General features: G+C 47.2%; 2 protein-coding genes across 2 annotated transcripts in view; one reads left to right on the forward strand and one right to left on the reverse strand.

Moving 5' to 3' along the window:
* Nucleotides 1-20,069, forward strand: part of UBAC2 (UBA domain containing 2) — an 885,094-nt gene that overhangs the window by 170,535 nt on the left and 694,490 nt on the right. The gene's annotated exons all lie outside the window — the stretch shown is intronic.
* SLC15A1 (solute carrier family 15 member 1) overlaps nucleotides 10,500-20,069 on the reverse strand; it is a 71,208-nt gene continuing 61,638 nt past the window's right edge. Inside the window, exons 20-24 of the mRNA XM_050766025.1 lie at nucleotides 16,588-16,695; nucleotides 16,366-16,474; nucleotides 15,698-15,841; nucleotides 14,327-14,434; nucleotides 10,500-11,645 (exon numbers count right to left, since the gene is read on the reverse strand). Coding sequence (XP_050621982.1) covers nucleotides 11,454-11,645; nucleotides 14,327-14,434; nucleotides 15,698-15,841; nucleotides 16,366-16,474; nucleotides 16,588-16,695 — 661 coding nt within the window. The 3' untranslated portion in view covers nucleotides 10,500-11,453. The remainder of the gene's footprint in view (nucleotides 11,646-14,326; nucleotides 14,435-15,697; nucleotides 15,842-16,365; nucleotides 16,475-16,587; nucleotides 16,696-20,069) is intronic.

Below are 20,069 nucleotides of genomic sequence, written 5' to 3' on the forward strand. Positions count from 1 at the left end.
CCTGGTGTCATCTGGAGGAACTGAGATCCCTGCTGGAATCCCTACCTGAGTCCAGACAGACTGCAAGTCCGCTATGGACAGTCCCAAGATTCAGACTTCTAGAAATACAAATACTCAGTTTCAGACAGGCCTTCTGATGTGTATGCACAAAAAATTTCCTGATTTCTGACATTTAGAAAAGCCTTTTGTTGCCATGTTTTCCTACAAATGTGCTTTCCTGCCATCTCGTGGCCAACCTGGGGAACTTGCGAACAGTTTGCCTGGACCTCACTCAGTCTAAAGAAAAGCTTCAGGAGCTACGCTTGCCCAGAGCCATTTGGCAAAGCACCTGTGGTCATTTGACCACACCCTGGGGCCATCCGGCTTCTCAGACGCCCGTGTTTTTGAAACAGGAAGCCACTGAGGTCACTGCTGTGTTTGGTGGTTTCTGCTGGGGACAGCTGAGAGAAGTGCCTGACCTTTGTCCTCTCATTTAGACACAGCCCCACTATTAACCCCATCATGGTTTGACCCCAAGGATTTGCTCTGAGCATTCCATGAACACCTGCAAACTCCTTGAGGGCAGGGTTTTATCTATTTTCTGCTCCCAGTGTATCAGACAGCATTGAACACATAGTAGGTGCTTACTAAATAAATGTTGTTGAAGAGATAATATAATTGGAGCATTTAAGAGTACTTAAATGTGCCGAGTCCAAGCACTTTACATAGATTATCTTATTAAAGTGACCAACTCATCCTGTTTGGCCAAGGACTGTCCTGAGAATCCCCTCAGTCCTGGACCAATGAGGGCAGTTGTTCGGTCCCTTTACAACAAATTCTGGCAACCCCTCTCTGACATTGACGCTACCATTATCCCCATATTTCAGATGAGAGGACTGAGGTTCAGAATTCTAAGAAATTGCCCATTATCACACAGGTCCTAAGAGCTCCCTACTTAGGGACTTAAATACAAATCTTGGACTCTGCGACCCGCATTCTCACCACCGTTCTGTGCTATTCCCTGAGAGGCAGCACAGGTCATTGTGCCGCAGACGGGGCTGCCTGGCTCGCAAGGCCTTCCGTGTTCCTAGGACGGTGAAGGTGTGAAGGGGATGGGAAGTGTCCCCAAGTTCTTTCTGAAGAAATGCATCAGGCAAATAACCGAATTATAAAGGTGAGCTGACAGAGAGGGGAGAGACAGAGAGAGAGAGAGAACATGGTCTTCTTAGCAATTCCACCTTGATATGGTTACAGACTGGAAGTCTATACCTAGACTAGTTAAGCAGGAAGGCAGATGGGAACTTGGATTTCCTACTTCCCAACTGTGGTTTCTGTTTCTAATCACAGACCACTGTAGTCACCTTTCTTTCTTTCTTTTTTTTTTTTTTGAAACGGAACGTCTCTCTCTGCTCGCCCGAGTGCGGGCCGGATCTCAGCTCAATTCAAGGGAACAGAGCCTCCCGGGTTCGGGCCAAGTCATCGTCAAGCTTGGAGTTTGGGACTCTGTCCCCGCCACTTACAGAGTTTTTTTGTATTTTTTTAGTAGAGACGTGGTTTCACACAGTGTGCCTCAGTTTCCTCATCTGTGGCATGAGGATGCTGATATGCTTACCTCCAAGGGCTGTTCAGGGTATTAAATGAATAAAATGCTTAAAGCCCTTAGAACAGGCCATGTTGAAAGTAGCAAATATCTTTCTCTTGTCTCCCACATTCCATTTGTCAGAAAATTCTGTTGGCTCCATCAACTCCAAAGTATATCCAGAATCCCACCACTTCTCACCACCACACTGCCACCTACCTGGCCAGAGCCACCCTCCTGGAAGGTCACCTGGGAACCTGCATGGACACTTGGCCTCTTTCAGTTTATTCTTTAATACAATTTTTTTACTGTTTTTTCAAGATGGGGTCTCCCTATATTGCCCAGGCTGGAGTGCAGTGGTGCGATCATGGCTCACCACTGCCCCAAACTCCTGAGCTCAAGGAATCCTCCCACCTCAGCCTCCCGAGGAGCGGGGATCACAGATGTGTGCCACCATACCTGGCTAATGTTTAAATTTTTTGTAGAGATGGGGTCTCCCTATGTTTCCCAGGCTGGTCTCCAACTTCTAGGCTCCAAGTCATCCACCTGCCTCAGCCTCCCAAGTGCCCAAGTGGCTGGGACTACAGATGCGTGCTACCAGGCCCAGATCAGTTTACTCTTAAGACAGTAGCTAGAGGGGTCCTGCCACACAGCAGTCACATGACTTCTAGGCTCAAAAACCTAGAAGATGTCTCAAAAGCCCAAGCTGTTACCCCGGCCTGCCCAACATGAAAGACACACCCCTTTTCTCTTCCCTCAGCAACTCGCTCCCCTCACTCCCCTGATCCTGTGTGCTGGCCTCTTGAAGACACCAGGCATGCCCCGCCTCCAGCCTTTGCACGGCTGCCCCTCTGCCAGGCACTCTCTGCCCTCACCTTGTTGAAGTGGCTGCTCGCATGCCACCATCCCAAGAAGCGCCCGCTGACCATCCTTTTCATTCACAACCTCTGTCCCTCTGTTCTATTTTTTTTTTTTTCCAATCCCCGGCACCTAACACCTCCTACTATACCACATCATTTTCCATAATAATTTCCTTATTTAGCACATTTGTTGTTTACAGTCCCTCTGCTGCCGCAAGAATGCGAGTGTGCGCAGAGGCAGGCGTCTGGCTTCTTTCTGTTCTGGGAGGTATCCCATGTGCCTGGCATGTGTCTGCCCTTGGTGCATGCTCGGTAGGCATGGGTAGAACAAGTAGCACAGGGCAAGGGCTCACCCAGGGTCCTTTCTTGGCACCACAAGGGCCTTACCCCAACCCTGGGAAGCGGGCACTGTCTTTATTTTACCAATGATGACGTTGACTCCTCCAGCAGCCTGCCCAAGCTCACAGCTCAAGGAAGGGAAGAACCAGGAGCGTGATGTGAGTGTTCCCATCCTGGCCCTGTGGTCTTGCCGCAGCCCCACCCTCTCGAAAGCACGCGCTCACCCAGGCTGCAGGGGTCTCTCCCCGTGTCCGCTTCTCCCCAGCACCTGCCTGCTACCCACTCCCTCGCACCTGCAGGCAATTTGCCCATCTCTACTTGCCGGAGGCACCTCCCAGGCCACACCGCAGAAAGCCTGCGCGCTGCGATTTACCTCCACGTCCCATGTTGGTTGCTGCTGTGGTTTGGGAGCCACTGCCCTCTGCTACTGAGTTGGTACCTTCCTGGACCTTCCTTGCGGGCTCATCTGTTTCATCTTTCTGTACACTCTTTAGGGAAGATGGGGACACACACTCTCGCACGCACACACGCATTCTCTCTCACTCCTGGGATGCCTGCTGTAGGCCCTTAGCAACTAACGACTGGTTGTGCCTGTTAGTAGCTGGGTGGGACTTATTCCAGATCCTTTCCAGGTTTGGAAATCCAAATCTTGGACTCTGCGACCCGCATTCTCACCACTGTTCTGTGCTATTCCCTGAGAGGCAGCACAGGTCATTCAAATCAAGGACCTGAGTCAGACTCCGGACTTACTGAAGTTCAGCCTTCTTGAAGACGAAAACTCAGGCTGAGCATCATGGACAGCAAGGCTATCCCTGCCCCAAGGCACCAGCTGGCAGACGGGCTCTCAGTTCCATCTACCAGCCACTGCAAAGCAGGGACATGTGTGTCAACTGGGCCCTGGGACAGGTGGTCTGGGCCTCCCCTCTCTTCCCTGTGGTGACAGGGACAGGGAACTTTGTAGGAGAAACCTATGAAATGGAAACTGAAGGGAAATGCTTTTCTTTCTTCTTCTTTTTTTTTTTTTTTTAAAAGAGATGGAGTTTCACTCTTGTTGCCCAGCCTGGAGTGCAGTGGCACCATCTCGGCTCACTGTAACTTCCGCCTCCCAGGTTCAAGTGATTCTCTTGCCTCAGCCTCCTGAGTAGCTGGGATTACAGGCACCTGCCACCACCCCGGCTAATTTTTGTATTTTCAGTAGAGACAGGGTTTCGCCATGTTGGCCAGGCTGGTCTCGAACTCCTGGCCTCAGGTGATCAGCCCACCTCGGCTTCCCAAAGTGCTGAGATTACAGGCATGAGCCACTGTGTCCAGCTTGGAAATGCTTTCCTTGACTCAGTGCTAGGAGTAGGATGGCCCCCAAGCATAAAGGGCTGCTTGGTAAATCCTGTGACTGCCAGAAGGTACAAAGCTCTTAGGGGCTGACATGGTTTGGGTGTGTGCCCCTCCAAATCTCAGGTTAACTGCAATCCCTAGTGTTGGAGGTGGGGCCAGTGGGAGGTGTCTGGATCACGGGGGTGGGTCCCTCCTGAATGATTTTGTGCCATTCCGTTGGTGATGAGTGAGTTGTCGCTCCGTTAGTTCACATGAGACCGGGTTGTTTAAAAGTCTGGGATCCCCCCACTCTCTCTTGCTCCCACTCTCGCCATGTGATGGGCCTGCTTCGGCTCTGCCTTCTGCCACGGGGCCTCGCTGGAAGCCAAGCAGAGGTTGGTGCCATGCCTGTACGGCCTGCTGAACCACAAGCCAAATAAAACTCTTTTCTTTATAAATGACTCAGTCTCAAGTTTTCCTTTATAATAACGCAAAAGTGGACTGTGAATAATACAGGGCCCCACGCTGGCCTCCAGAACATCCAGCCCTCAGAAATGCATGGCTTTTTGTTCCAGATGCACCAGAACAGCACCCCACCAGATTCGGTTTCCATGGCTTTTGAGTCTTAAACACATCTATGGAGTCCAGGAGCCTCATTAGAACAAGCCAGACATTACATCAAATGAAAACCCCAGTGGTTCTGAATCACCAGACGTTAGCAGGAAGCGAGATGAAAAGTCACACTCCTCTCACAGCAGCTGCGGGAGGTGGCTGTGTCCTTGTTGATGGACCAGGAGATGGCGGTATCCTTGCTGATAGACCCGAGAGTCCTGGAGGCCCAGGCTCGCTCCCTGCTCACTGCCTTAGATCAGGGCTGGAGACAGAAACCCAGACACATAGGACACTCTTGAGAAAGCCCAGGAGCCCTCAGCATCACAGGACACAGGCAAATGGAAGGAGAATGGCTTTTTCATTTCTCACACTCTGGTGGCCTCCGGGGTGAGGGGGAGTAGGGAGTTAGTCTGGAGTGGGGACAGAGTTCTGGTTCTGCAAAATGAAAAAAGTTCTGGAGATGGACAGTGGCCATGATGAAAAAGTTCTGGAGATGGACAGTGGCCATGATGAAAAAGTTCTGGAGATGGACGGTGGCCATGATGAAAAAGTTCTGGAGATGGACGGTGGCCATGATGAAAAAGTTCTGGAGATGGACGGTGGCCATGATGAAAAAGTTCTGGAGATGGACGGTGGCCATGATGAAAAAGTTCTGGAGATGGACAGTGGCCATGGTCCTCCAGCAATGAGGATGTTTTTCATGCCACTCAACTGCAGATTAAAAATTGGTTCAAATAGTAACGTTTCCTTACCTGTATTTTGCCACAATTTTATTTTTGAGACAAAGTCTCACTCTGTTGCCCAGGCTGCAGCGCAGGGACACAATCCTGGCTCACTGCAGCCTTCATCTCTCGGGTTCAAGTGATTCTCCTGGCTCAGCCTCCTGAGCAGCTGGAATTACAGGCACCCACCACCAGGCCTGGCTCATTTTTTGTATTTTTAGTAGAGACGGGGTTTCACCATGTTGGCCAGGCTGGTCTCGAACTCCTGACCTAAGGTGATCCGCCCGTCTCAGCCTCCCAAAGTGCTGGGATTACAGGCAGGAGCCACCACGCCTGGTCTGTATTTTGCCATAATTTTAAAATAAATAAATGGAGGAGCCTGCCCATTCTTGCTGCCCTGTGCTGTAGGCCCATGGACTTCCATGCAGGCCTTCCTTTCCTCTCCTTCGCTGTCCCTGGACACTCCTTTTTCTGTGGCTCTCACCCACTCTGCCCCCAAGCCACTGCCCCTCCAGGTGAGGCAATGGCCTTCTGCTTGGTGAGTTCCAGAGCTAATTACCACCACCTTGTTGGAGGGGTCACCCACAGGGACAGCCATCGGCAGTAGGGCACTCACAAACCAGGCCCATGAGGGAGGGGGTTCCAATATCCTTACAGGAGGCCCCGACTCCACTAAGAGGACAAATGTGCTGCATCTTTTCTGTTTAGCCCTTTGAGAGCAGGATTTTTCAGCCTCTCCTTTCCACACACTTAAGCCCCTCTTACCCACCGAGGCCAGGCCTGGGGGTTCATCCTGCGCTTCAAGTGGATAGTTCCCTCTCTGCAGCCCTTCAGTGCCCACTTTGCCTTCCCTTGCCGCCTTTACATGGCCTCAGCCATCACAAGTTTGCTTTCTGTTATGTGAACAAAGACGGCATAGTGTCGTGGTTAACAGGGCTTTCCTTTGCCCAGACATGCTTGGGTTCAAATCCTGGCTCAGCGAGCTGCCAGATATATGGCCTTGGACCAGTTACTTAAACTTCATGTTCTCTGGTTTCCGTGTCTCTAAAATGGGAATAAAAAAGCCTTCCTTAGTTTAGTGATAAGGATTAAAATAGAATTAATCCATACTGTCCATTGAGCATTGGCAGTGAGAGGCGGCTCTGCGCAATGACTGGCAGCTGGGCTGTGGAGCAGGACTGGGATGGCCTGGGGCAGGGTACTTGGTTTCGCCCCGCCTGTTTTCTCCTCTGTGGAATGGGAATGGGTAATGGTAATCTACGTTACAGGGCTGTGGCAAGGATTGCATGCTTGTAAATTTCATTCAAGAGAGTGCTTGGCATGCTGTCTGCACATACTCAGTGTTCAATAAATACTCACCACTTTTGTTAGTCATTTAGAAAAGAGGTGGCCTGGCCCAGTGACTCACACCTGTAATCCCAGCACTTTGGGAGGTCGAGGCAGGCGGATCACCTGAGGTCAGGAGTTCGAGACCAGCCTGGCCAACATGGTGAAACCCCCATCTCCACTAAAAATACAAAAATTAGCCAGGCATGGTGGTAGGTGACTATAATCTCAGCTACTCAGGAGGCTGATGCTGGAGAATTGCTTGAACCTGGGAGGCAGAGGTTGCAGCGAGCCAAGATCTGGCCATTGTACTCCAGCCTGGGCAACAAGAACAAAACTCCGACTCAAAAAAACAAAGAAGCTACCAGGCCAGGCTCGGTGGCTCATGCCTGTAATTCTAGCACTTTGAGAGGCAGGTGGATTGTTTAAGCTCAGCAGTTCAAGACCAACTGGGGCAACATGGTGAAACCCTGTCTCTATAAAAATTAGCAGGGTGTGGTGGTTTGCACCTATAGTCCCAGCTACTTGCAGGGCTGAGGCGAGAGGATAGTTTGAGCCCAGGAAGCAGAGGTTGCAGTGTGCCAAGAAGGTGCCACTGCACTCCAGCCTGCATGACAGAGCTAGACCTGGTCTTAAAAAAAAAAAAAAAAAGCTACCAAAAATATTCCAGAATGCATGACAAAAATCTATGTCTAAAATAGTCAACAAAAATCAAACCTGGACATACATTAACTAAAGTAATTTTATAACATCTAAAAGAGATATCAAAATAAATATTTTAGTGCCCTGAAAGAAGGAACATTCACAAAATGAAAAACATAATTGACTGGGCATGGTGGTTCAAACCTGTAATCCCAGCATTTTGGGAGGCTGAGGCAGACGGATCACTTGAGGTCAGGAGTTTGAGACCAGCCTGGCTAACATTGTGAAACAGCGTCTCTACTAAAAATATAAAAATTAGCTGGGCGTGGTGGCACACACCTATAATCCCAGCTACTCAAGAGGCTGAGGCAGCAGAATCGCTTGAACCTGGGAGGTGGAAGTTTCAGTGAGCCAGGATTGTGCCACTGCACTCTAGACTGGGTGACAGAGAGTGAGACTCTGTCCCCCCCCCCCAAAAAAAAAAAAAGAAAAGAAAACAAATTATGGAGCACATAGAAACAAAACAAGAATAGGCCGACATGAAAAATATTCATATATGCATTGTGAACACTTGTCAAGGTATGCTGGCTTTTAGGAGTAAGATATGAAGTCCTGCTATGTCCAATTAAAGCATTTCCATCCCAAGGGCTTCTTTAGCTCCTCCCAACCCATGCTGAATTGTATTTTAGTAGACAATGGTCAAGCCAGTGTACTATTTTGGTTATACATTGGTTGGCGTGGAATGTAGAGAAAGGCACAAAACACAAAAAAATGAACTGCAAGGAAAGTGCAGAAAAGCAGAGGTTACTGGTGTGGCCTCCGCTTTCCCCTCCACCACCCCCATCCATGACATTTGTAATTGCGTGAGGTCTTACAAAGAGGGCACCCGTGTTGGCGTCTGTCCATCTTCATTAGGCTTGGAAGTGGCCAAATGAGAGCCAGAGGGAGGATTACTCTGAAAAGTCAATCCAATGGGCAAAATGCCCAAGCTCCCCTCTGCACTCTCTGCTTGTCCATCAAAGGTTGAAGAAGAGCTTGTAGGCATCATTTCCACCCATATGCAAAGCACACTACATGATAGTTACTCACACGCGAAGCACACTATGTGTTAATATCAGACTTGGTTGAGGGGCATGATAACGGCCTTCATTCAAATACATGAATAAGTGTGCCAGGCACCCTTAAACAAAGGATTTATTTTTTATTTATATATATATTTTTTGAGACGGAGTTTCACTCTGTCGCCCAGGCTGGAGTGCAGTGACGTGATCTCGGCTCACTGCAACCTCTGCCTCCTGGGTTCAAGTGATTCTGCTGCCTCAACCTCCCGAGTAGCTGGGATTACAGGTATGTGCCATCATGCCTGGCTAATTTTCATATTTTTAATAGAGATGGGGTTTCACCATGTTGGCCAGATGGTCTCAAATTCCTGACCTCAAGTGATCTGCCCACCTCAGCCTCCCAAAGTGCAGGGAATTACAGGCGTGAGTCACTGGACCCAGTCAAATAAAGGATTTTTAAGGCCTCACATTGTCTGCCTGGTATTCTCTTTATTTCATAGGAGAGGAAATGAGATTAAAAAGATCAAAACCTGCCCAAAGTTACACAGCAACTGTAAGAGTTAGCATTAGGGCTGGTTTTGGTGGCTCATGCCTGTAATCCCAGCACTTTGGAAGGTCTTAAGCCCAGGAGTTTGAGACCAGCCTATGAGACCCTGCCTCTACAAAATAATTAAAAACTTAGCTGGGTGTGGTTGGCACAAACCTGTAGTCCTAGCTACTTGGGAGGTTGAGGTGGGAGGATCCCTTGAACCTAGGAGTTCAAGGTTACAGTGAGTTATGACTGTGCCACTGCACTCCAGCCTGGATAACAGAGTGAAAACTTGTCTCTAAAAAAAAAAAAAAAATTAAAAATTAAAAAACAAATAGAGGATTACTATGTTCTGGAGATTGAACAGTGAACAAGATATACAGAACTTTTGGCCTAGGAAAAGCTAGATAGTTATGATCCACTGAGGTCTGTGCAACTTGAAAACGTTAAGATGTGTTACGAGAGCTCAGAGCAGGGCCACAGCCTAGCATGGGAGGGAGGGAGGACAGGAAAACTCTTGGAGGACATGGCATGAAAATGAAGAGGGCTTCGCCAGGTGGAGGGTTGGGGGTGGTGGGTAGAGAATTAAGTGTCTTGGGATATTCTTTTTCTTGGCTTTTGTTTTGGGAATGAGAATGTGACGTGTTCCACGAAGGAACAGCAGCCCAATGCTGGCAGGATCCGAGTGCATAGAGAGAAAGGGAGTGTGTCCAGAGGGAAAAAGAGCCTCACGGGCCCTAGTCAAGGAATTAGGACTTGATCCCAAGGCTAGAAAAAGTGTTCAGGTTTGATCATCACATGTGTTGCACTCTGGACTTTGAGTCTCCCCTTCAGTGCAGCCCCTGTGGTGCAATGACGAGCTTGTATACCAGCGTTTTAGAGGCCAAATGCGAACTCTTCCTTCGAATCCAGGAACCAGTTTCAATCTTCAGAGTTGTGCACTAGTTTGTCTAAGAACTGTGGCTTGTTTGTGTAGGAGTGCCAAGGTAGACTCATTCTGGACCTGACACCTGGGATGGCTAAATGATAAACATCTATAGGATAAGTTAGGCATTAGGTGTTTACAATGTTTTAGAAGAATTTTTACGCCAGCAGAAAATGTTGGTATCGAGAAAAACACTAGGAAGTGGTACACAAATGTGTACATAGGAAGGTCCTAGTAATATAAGTCTCTATCTATCTATCTAATCTATCATCTACCTACCTACCCATGTCTGTCTGTCTATCTATCTATCATCTATCATCTATCTACATCTATCTATCTATCTATCTATCTATCTATCTATCTATCTATCTATCTATCTATCTATCTATCATCTATCTACCTACCTACCTTTATCTGTTTGTCTATCTATCTATGTATCTATCATCTATCTACCTACCTACCTTTATCTATTTGTCTATCAATCAATCAATCAATCAATCATCCCTGGGGAAAACAGGACCAGGAAGAATTTTTAATGAACCGGTGCTCCTTTTATAATCAGATAGTATGTTAAAGATTTCTTACCCTACCCAAAGACCCATGAGCACTTATGATTAAGAAGAGAAATTTATTTCACACCATTGAAACTTCAAAAAAATCATTACTGGCCTTCACATGAGCTGTCTTTCGAGTTATCCATAATTTAAATAGAGGTAGGGACTAGAAAGACAAAACAACAAAAACCCAAAGGCAAAGTTATCAGTTAATACCAGCTGGTCCTTATCACAGCCATTCTCAAACCTGCACGTTCACTTGCAGCCTTGGCTCCTGCCTTCTTTAGAATAGTTTTCATGAGTGTTAGAAATGAACAATGTGGAATAGGAAACTTTGTTACGCTTTCAAGATTAAGCTAGTCCAAAATAACATCATTTGTGTGATCGGGAAGATGACAAATGCAGGGTGGGCTCTCAGTGCTCTAAGACAGTGTGTGTATATGTGGCTTAAATAAGCCTTTCAAACAGAAGACTTCTTCCAGAGTTTTAGATTCATTGCTGGCTGCTTAGAAAACAGCATTCACGGCCGGGTGCGGTGGCTCAAGCCTATAATCCCAGCACTTTGGCAAGCCAAGGTGGGCAGAACACCAGGTCAAGAGATCGGGACCATCCTGGCCAACGCAGTGAAACCCCATCTCTACTAAAAATACAAAATTAGCCGGGCATGGTGGTGCATGCCTGTAATCCCAGCCCACTCGGGAGGCTGAGGCAGGAGAATCACTTGAACCTGGGAGACGGAGGTTGCAGTGAGCTGAGATCGCGCCATTGCACTCCCGCCAGGGCAACAAGAGCAAAACTGTCTCCAAAAAAAAAAAAAAAAAAAAAAAAAAAAAAAGAAAGAAAGAAAAAGAAAAGAAAAAGAAAAAAGAAAAAAAAAGAAAATAGCATTCATGGTTTAGTTTCCAATTCTGAAGTCTTCCCCACCAGAGGCCATGTAATGGAGTGTCCTGCTACCTGGGGGCAGAGGTCAGGGCATCTGCCGGTCCAGTCCATCCTCCACTTGCTTCCTGACCTTCACATCTGTGTCTGGGAGTTGGCCCCCAACATGATATATGGGTTACTGTTTTCCAGGCTCTTTTTCTTTTCATCCTCATCAAATTGAGCTTCGATCTCTGCTGGGTTGATGTAAGTATAGAATCGAGTCATGATGGCAAAAATTATACAGACGACCAGAAGCAACGCAGCAAATAGAATGTACTCAGCCCACTGTGAAGAAATCAGAGTTGGAGCAGGAAAAAGAACAAAAATAAAACAGGTCATATTGATGACTATATGGTGTGTACATTTTCTTGCTACATGCAGATGGAGAGTGCTTTGAAGTTAAATTACAGAAAATTAGTAAGCGCCAATACAGATACAGTAGGGCCAGCTTTTCTTGAATGTCCCAGATAGATAGATGCTAATATAGACAACATGCTTTGAACAGCACTAAGGTACAGAAACAACAGACTTTGGGAAGATGAGAGAAAATGTCTGAAACGCTCAAGCCTTAAGACATATGGCTGGACCCTGGAAGGGTGGGAACCGAGAGAAGAGCAAGCAGTGCCCACGAGGGAAAAATGAATGTGCTGAACTCTAGCAAGTGAAGAGCACCATGTTCCCCCTTGGAAACACCTGGAGCTCATAAGCACACAGCATGAGCACATCTGCTGCTGGCACCTGGTGCAGGAAGTCATGAAACGGATGGGATAACAGCTCCCTTATGAGGTAGACACGCTACAGTGCAGAAGGAAAGAGTGTAAGTATCAGTAGAGCCCTCATTTAATTTTGGCTGGAAAAATTATAACCATCTCTAGGATGGCTTTAACTCCAGGTGTTATGAAAGTTTCAGGATAACATGTGTCTGCTTGGCAGCTACTAAGCTGCATTCACTGAAGCTAGGAGAGATGTTTCCCTTGACAGTAAAACACATAAGGGTGACTTCAAGTTAAGCCATTCCGGCTATTTTGGTTATCAATTTCCAGCTGCGTTAACAACAAGTGGAAATAAGAAGAATCAGCAGGCCAGGTGCAGTGGCTCACGCCTGTAATCCCAGCACTTTGGGAGGCCAAGGTGGGCAGATCACGAGGTCAAGAGATCGAGACCATCCTAGCCATCCAGGTGAAACCCTGTCTCTACTAAAAATACAAAAATTAGCCGGGTGTGGTGGTGGACGCCTGTAGGCCCAGCTACTTCGGAGGCTGAGGCAGGAGAATCACTTGAACCCGGGAGGCGGAGGTTGCAGTGAGCCAAGATCGCGCAACTCCACTCCAGCCGGGCAATAGAGTAACACTCTGTCGAAGAAGAAGGAAGAAGAAGAAGAAGGAAGAAGAAGAAGAAGAAGAAGAAGGAAGAAGGAAGAAGGAAGAAGGAAGAAGGAAGAAGGAAGAAGGAAGAAGGAGAAGAAAGAAGAAGAAGAAGAAGAAGAAGAAGAAGAAGAAGAAGAAGAAGAAGAAGAAGAGAAGAAGAAGAAGAAGAAGAAGAAGGAGAAGGAGGAGGAGGAGGAGGAGAAGGAGGAGGAGGAGGAGAAGGAGAAGGAGAAGGAGAAGAAGAGAGAGGAGAAGGAGAAGAAGAAGAAGGAGAAGAAGAAGAAGAAGGAGAAGAAGGAGAAGAAGGAGAAGAAGAAGAAGAAGAAGAAGAAAAGAAGAAGAAGAAGGAGAAGGAAAAGAAGAAGAGAAGAAGAAGAAGAAGAAAGAAGAAAAGAAGAAGAAGAAGAAGAAGAAGAAGAAAGAAGAAGAAGAAGAAGAAGAAGAAGAAGAAGAAGGAGAAGAAGAGAAGAAGAGAGAAGAAGAAGAAGAAGAAGAAGAAGAAGAAGAGAAGAAAGAAGAAGAGAGAAGGAAGAAGAAAGAAAGAGAAGAAGGAGAAGAAGAAGAAGAGAAGAAGGAGAAGAAAGAAGAGAAGAAGGAGAAGAAGGAGAAGAAGAGGAGAAAGAAGGAGAAGAGGAAGGAAGAGAGGAAGAGAGGAGAGAGGAGAAGGAGAGAAGGAGAGAAGGAGAAGAAGGAGAAGAAGAGAAGGAGGAGGGAGAGGAGAGGAGGAGAGGAGAAGAAGGAGAAGAAGAGAAGAAGAAGAGGAGGAGGAGAGGAGAGGGGAGAGGAGGGGAGAGGAGGGAGAGGGAGAGGAGGAGGAGGAGGGAGAGAGGAGAGGGAGGGAGGAGGAGGAGGGAGGAGGGGAGAGGAGGGAGGGGAGGGGGGAGGAGGGAGGAGGGAGAGGAGAGGGAGAGGGAGGGGAGGAGGAGGAGAGGGAGAGGAGGAGGGAGGGAGGGAGGGGAGGAGGAGGGAGAGGGAGGGGAGGAGGAGGGAGAGGGAGAGGAGGGAGGAGGGAGGGAGGGAGGAGGGAGAGGGAGAGAGGAGGAGGGGAGAGGGGAGGGGAGGGAGGAGGAGGAGAGGAGGAGGAGGAGGGAGGGGAGGAGGAGGAGAGGAGGAGGAGGGGAGGAGGAGGGAGGAGGGGGAGAGGGAGAGGAGGAGGAGGGAGAGGAGGAGGAGGAGAGAGGAGGAGGAGGAGGAGGAGGAGGAGGAGGAGAGGAGAGGAGGAGGGGAGGGAGGAGGAGGAGGGAGAGGAGGAGGAGGGAGAGGGAGAGGAGGAGGAGGGAGAGGGAGAGGAGGAGGAAGGAGAGGAGGAGGAGGGAGAGGGAGAGGAGGAGGAGGAGGAGGAGGCGAAGAATAAGGAGAAGGAGAAAGAGAAGGAGAAAGAGAAGGAGAAAGAGAAGGAGAAGGTGGAGAAGGAGAAGGAGAAGGATCAGCAGATAGTTTGCCGTAAGGCTATTTGGGAACAGCCCTGGCTGGTCTGGCAGTTTAATCCAGCTATTAGCCCAGATGACCAGACAGAGCAGACAGGGCTAGGGAGAGCCACTGTGATGGCCGTGAACAGGAAAGACAGAGGGATGTGCAATCTCCTCTCCCACGCCATACCTGTTTGCTGAACTGGCCCGCCCCTGCCACAATGAGCACGATGATGTTGCCAATAGCCACCGTCAGCAGCCATCCTGCCTGCAGCACCGACTTCATGTTGGAAGGAGCCTGAGGAAGCAAAGCAAAGTGAGTCCTGCTCCAGGTGTCACCCTCCGAGCAGGAGAACACAGCTCACTGATGGGCATTTAGTGAAGCAGAGCACCCTAACAATGCACACGAAAAGTCAGGTGGCCTCAATGTAAAAAGGATCATCACTTAAGTAACAAGACACCCACACACTCACAGGTGAGTAGACAAGAATCTCTGTGTTTCATGCTCCATATCCTTGCAAAGCTGTCCTCTTCGTTACATGGACACATCTACAGAGGAGCTGATCCTGTTTCTACAGGAGAGCTTCCAAGCGAAGCCACCCAGCCTGGCATAGTCTTCCCCTCAAATGCAGGCTGCCCTGGGCTGCAAGCTTGCCCTTCTGTGGCTTTCCTGCCACATCTCCAAAATATCTCTTCAAACACCTGTCACCTGTATTACAGTTATCTCCTTTATTAACCTGTGAGGTTATCACAGAAAGTGATTTTCTGACTCATCTTGGCTGTTTTACTATAAAAATTGATGGTACTAGGCATTGTGTGCTATAATGCCTATAACTATAGTTCTGACAACACAGTTCAACAATTAAGCTCTAATTTGGGTATCAATAAAACCTAGCTCATTAGTCTAACACACTTAAAAGCAGTAATTCTTTTAAACTTTTTTTTTTCTTTTTTTTTGAGACAGTGTCTTGCTCTGTTGCCCATGCTGGAGTGCAGTGGTGCAATCACAGTTCACTGCTGCCTCAGACTCCCTGGTTTAAGTAATCCTCCTGCCTCAGCCTCCCAAGTAGCTGGGAGCACAAGCGTGCTCTACCATGCTCAGCTAATATTTTTTTTTTATTTTTAAAGCTAGACCTTATTTGGTGTGTTTACTGGGAGCTATAAAGAGACCTCAACCAAACCTATCGTGAGGACATAGACCTGTAATTGAGCTGTTTTATGAATGGTCGGTTACATTTGGTTGTTTCAGAAAGGAGAATCTGCTGACCTTTATCACTCTGGTAGCAGTCAGTAATAAATACTGGACGCTAAATGTCTAGGGTATGACTGTGGATCTATAGACACATATGAACACATGCTCTCGCAAAGCTGAAGAGACTAATAATTCTTATTCAGTAAGGACAACACTTGTTGATCTCAGAGACCTTGCTCTACGGAAGATACCATAATGCTTTCTAGACTTTTAAAAAACATCGTTATCTCAGATTTAAATTAAGTCCCATCAGCATTTTCTGCAGGCAGGGGTATAGCAGATGGGTGGTAAATACAACAAACAAGAAACCTGAGAATATGAGAATTCCAGTCCCGTGACAGAGAAGACCACTTCGCCACAGGTGAGAAGAAAATACTGCGGGATTTGCAGAGCCATGTTCACTGTGTTGGCTGAAATATCTTCAAATGACTGCACTTCGGGGCAGCTGCCATTCTGCAGCAGTGAGGAAAAACCAGAAGTTGAGATAGCTTCTAAAATAAAAATTGTTCGAACAGGTAAATTGAGTTTGACCTTCTAGGGTTACATCATATGATTTGTCAAGTACGTACACATTTGAAACATAAGGCAACACTACATTTTACACTTGCGATGGGATTTGAAGATATGTTCACTAGCATTTTTATTTCAGATAAGAGAGTAGTTTGGAAGTCATTTTAAAACACTGCCTTCTCTTTGAACTATGAGTTCCTTAAGTCCATGTTAATAGTCTATAAAGAGGCATCAGATATTGGTTAACATAAATTATTCTCCAGGGGAAGTCAGTCTGTTTAGATTCTTTCTAATGAGTAAGTCAACAATAAGTTAAAGAATTAGCCAAGTGAATTAATTCTAAGCCCATTTAAAATACACATCCTAATATCACTCTAGTTAAATCATTATGTCCTAAGTGCTTGTGAGTCTTTGGGTATCAATCGAGTTTGAGCAGATCTTCTGATACAATGAAACGAGTTACCAACCTTCCTTCGGACTAGATAGGTATAAGCACTACCAAATTCAAGGTAGAAAGTATTGAAATTAGATTGACATTGTGGTGGAATCTCTGTTGAACTTATCGTGAAGCCTTTTCTATCAAAAGAAAGAATAATATTGGTTAACATTCTTGGCATTAAAAGTTTCAATGTATTTTTTAAAGAAAAATTATTGAACCTTTGAGTGAAGCATTCAGTCTAGGTACTTACACGCCAGAAGGAAAAAACTGGTAGTTGCTGGCATTGTTGCTGCTGACATTTGCATAAATTTTCCCACTCATTGTGACAGTGATGAGCTCGTTAAAAGTATTTACAAATCTGAAACAGAAAACCATCTGTCTTGTAACTGAACTAGAGAATAATATATTCTAGGTCACAGTTCATGCACCTGAAGTTGGGCAATACTCCCTATTTTGAAGGAGTTTAAGATATTTTCAGAATATTTCTAGAGAATAAAGACAGACAGTGAAGAACCCTAGGTTTATCCCTGCTCACCCACTCACGAGAACACACCTAAAAGAATGTATTTAACAGTGTTTATATGTGCTAGGTACTGCTCTATGTACTTTGTAAATCTAACCTAATTCAATACGTTAGGATATTAAGCAGGGACTGAAGTAGGTACTGGCCTCTTCCCTTCAGGGAGGTAGCCATGCCTTTGTGTTCCTTGTTTCAGAAACTTTATTTATTTATTTATTTATTTACAGATGGCGTCTCGCTCTGTCGCCCATGCTGGAGTGCAGTGGTGCAATCTCGGCTCACTGCAACCTCTGCCTCCCAGGTTCAAGCGATTTTCCTGTCTCAGCCTCCCAAGTAGTTGGGATTACAGGCATGTGCCACCATGCCCAGCTCATTTTTGTATTTTTAGTAGAGACAGGGTTTCACCATGTTGGCCAGGCTGGTCTTGAACTCGTGACCTCAGATGATCTGCCTACCTCAGCCTCTCAAATTGCTAGGATTGCAGGTGTGAGCCACCGTGCCTGGCCAAAAACTTTAGAGTTTGAGTAGTGAAAGACCAAAACGAGATGCTGCCCAGTTCCTAAAAGATAGACCCCAGTTCCTAAAGGACACCCCCCTTCTTTAGGGGTTGAGGAGGAAAGCCCACCTACTTCCTACCTCTAGGAGCCTCAGGTGGGGAAGGGCACCTGGGATTGGAGAGGAACAAGTGGGCCAACCCCGTAACAAGAGACAGGTTTTTTAGTCTTTTTTAGAGATGAGGTCTTGCTCTGTTGCCCAGGCTAGAGTGCAGTGATACAATCACAGTTGAAAGCAGCCTCGAACTCTCAGCCTCAAGTGATCCTCCCACCTTAGCCTCCTGAGTAGCTGGGACCACAGGTGTGTGCCACCGTGCCTGGCTAATTTTTATTTTTATTTTGTAGAGACAAGGGTCTGGCTGTGTTGCCCAGGCTGGTCTTAAACTCCTGGCCTCAAGGGATCCTCCCTCCACAGCCTCCCAAAGCACTAGGGTTATGGGTACGAGTCACTACACCTGGCTGAGAGACAGCTTTAAGGAATCCCCTTCAGAGGGTGGAGGCCTGTGTGATCCTGGACTGACAGTGGTCAGCATCCTGCTGGAATCCAGCTTTGAATGGAATATATCCAGTAAGACCGGCTTCCAGGTCCGAGGCGTCCTATCTCTACAAAGCCCACGAGGCTACATTTCACATGGAAGCGGTGAATCGTTTGCCTTCATAGGACCATACGGATGGTGAACAGCACGGATGGCTGATTACAGACCCCTTTCATAGCTGTTCCAGGCTATAGACGACCCTGAAACTCTCATACAACCCTAGTGACCAGGAGGGTGCTGCCCAAAACAAGACCAGTCAACTTTTCCTACCAAACACGTGAGTGAAGGCCGAGAGCAGATCATCCAACGCAGAGAACAGTAAGTCTTACTAGTGTACACCTCAGCAGTGTAAAGAACAATTTAACCTCTCCATCCCCAAAATATGGGGCCAAGGTTCATCAGCTTTGTGGCAACAAATAATACTGGTCAAATTCTAGGTGCTGGGAGAAAATATCTATGAATTAAACTCAGGTCCTGAAGTCCCGAGGCCTTCTCCTCGGTGTCATTTGATAGGTGATGAATACAGAAAATGGAGCCTGAGACAGATCCACACGGGCCTTAGCTAGAATCCACACTGCTCTAGACTGTGAGAGCTGCTTTTATCAAAGGTGAAGATCATCCACACGCAAGAGAGCGCGTGGGCAGAGTATGAGACGAGGAAGCAGAGCGCTGGGCCTGAGGCCTGGCTTATAACTTATCAGCCATCAGACTTGAGGACTCGGAGCTGCCTGGCCTGTGTCTTAGGGCTGGTGCAATAAGAAATGAAAACACAGTCCCGGGTCACTTAATGATGGGGATGGGGTCTGAGAAATGCGTCAGGAGGCGATTCTGCGGTGATGGGAACCTCACAGCGGCCACTCACCCACACCTAGACGGTGCCACCTACACACACCCAGGCTGCATGGGTATGGCCTGTGGCTCCTAAGCTACAAACTTGTGCAATGTTGGCTGCCCTGAATACTGGAGGCAACTGTGACACAATGGTAAGGATTTGCACATTTAAACATGTCTAAACACTCCCATTCTTTCCTCCCCGGCCCCCTAGCAGCCACTCATCTGCTTTCTGTCTCTATGGCTCTGTCTGCCACTTCATTTCAATGGAATCATTCCATGTAGGTCTCTGTGACCAGCTTCTCCCTCTCAACATACTGTCTTTCACATGCGTTCATATTGCGGCACGTATCCGCACTCCATTCCTTTTTGGTTTTTGTTTTCTTTTTTTTTGAGACGGAGTCTCTCTCTGTTGCCCAGGCTGGAGAGCAGTGGTGCGATCTCAGCTCACTGCAACCTCCACCTCCCGGGTTCAAGCGATTCTCCTGCCTCAGCCTCCTGAGTAGCTGGGACTACAGGCACATGCCACCACGCCTGGCTAATTTTTTGTATTTTTAGTAGAGATGGGGTTTCACCGTGTTAGCCAGATGGTCTCAATCTCCTGACCTTGTGATCCACCCACCTCGGCCTCCCAAAAAGTGTTGTGATTACAGGCGTGAGCCATCACACCTGGCCACTTCATTCCTTTTTATGACTAACATTTCATCATATGGATATACCACCTTTTGTCAGCTTTTGGGCATTGCATTTGTTTGTATGTTTTCTCTATTGTGTATAATGCTGCAATGAACATTCATGCACAAGTTTTTGTGTGGACATGTTTTCATCTCTTACCTCACATGGCACATTTGGCAGGCTTCCAAATTAACCACCTGGGGAAGGTCTCACAATGCATGGCTTACATCCTGTCCCTCAGTAGAGAGTCTTATCGTGACTCCCTCCAATCTTACTGTGTTGATATACTGATTAATACATAGCCCACTGACACTGAAAAGGACGCGGATTTGCTTCTGAATCATGACGTTGTACTGACTGTCTTGTGCTAAAACATTTTAGCCCATATGTTGTCATCTGTAGTCAGTGATCATAACCTCTGTATTATAAACTCCACTAAAAGTGGAAAGCTTGGGCCGGGCATGGTGGCTCACGCCTGTAATCCCAGCACTTTGGGAGGCTGAGAAGGGCAGATCATCTGAGGTCGGGAGTTCAAGACCAGCCTGACCAACATGGAGAAACCCCATTTCTACTAAAAATACAAAATTAGCTGGGCACGGTGGTGCATGCCTGTAAT

This window comes from Macaca thibetana, chromosome 17 (assembly GCF_024542745.1).
Source record: "Macaca thibetana thibetana isolate TM-01 chromosome 17, ASM2454274v1, whole genome shotgun sequence".
Classification (NCBI taxonomy): domain Eukaryota; kingdom Metazoa; phylum Chordata; class Mammalia; order Primates; family Cercopithecidae; genus Macaca; species Macaca thibetana.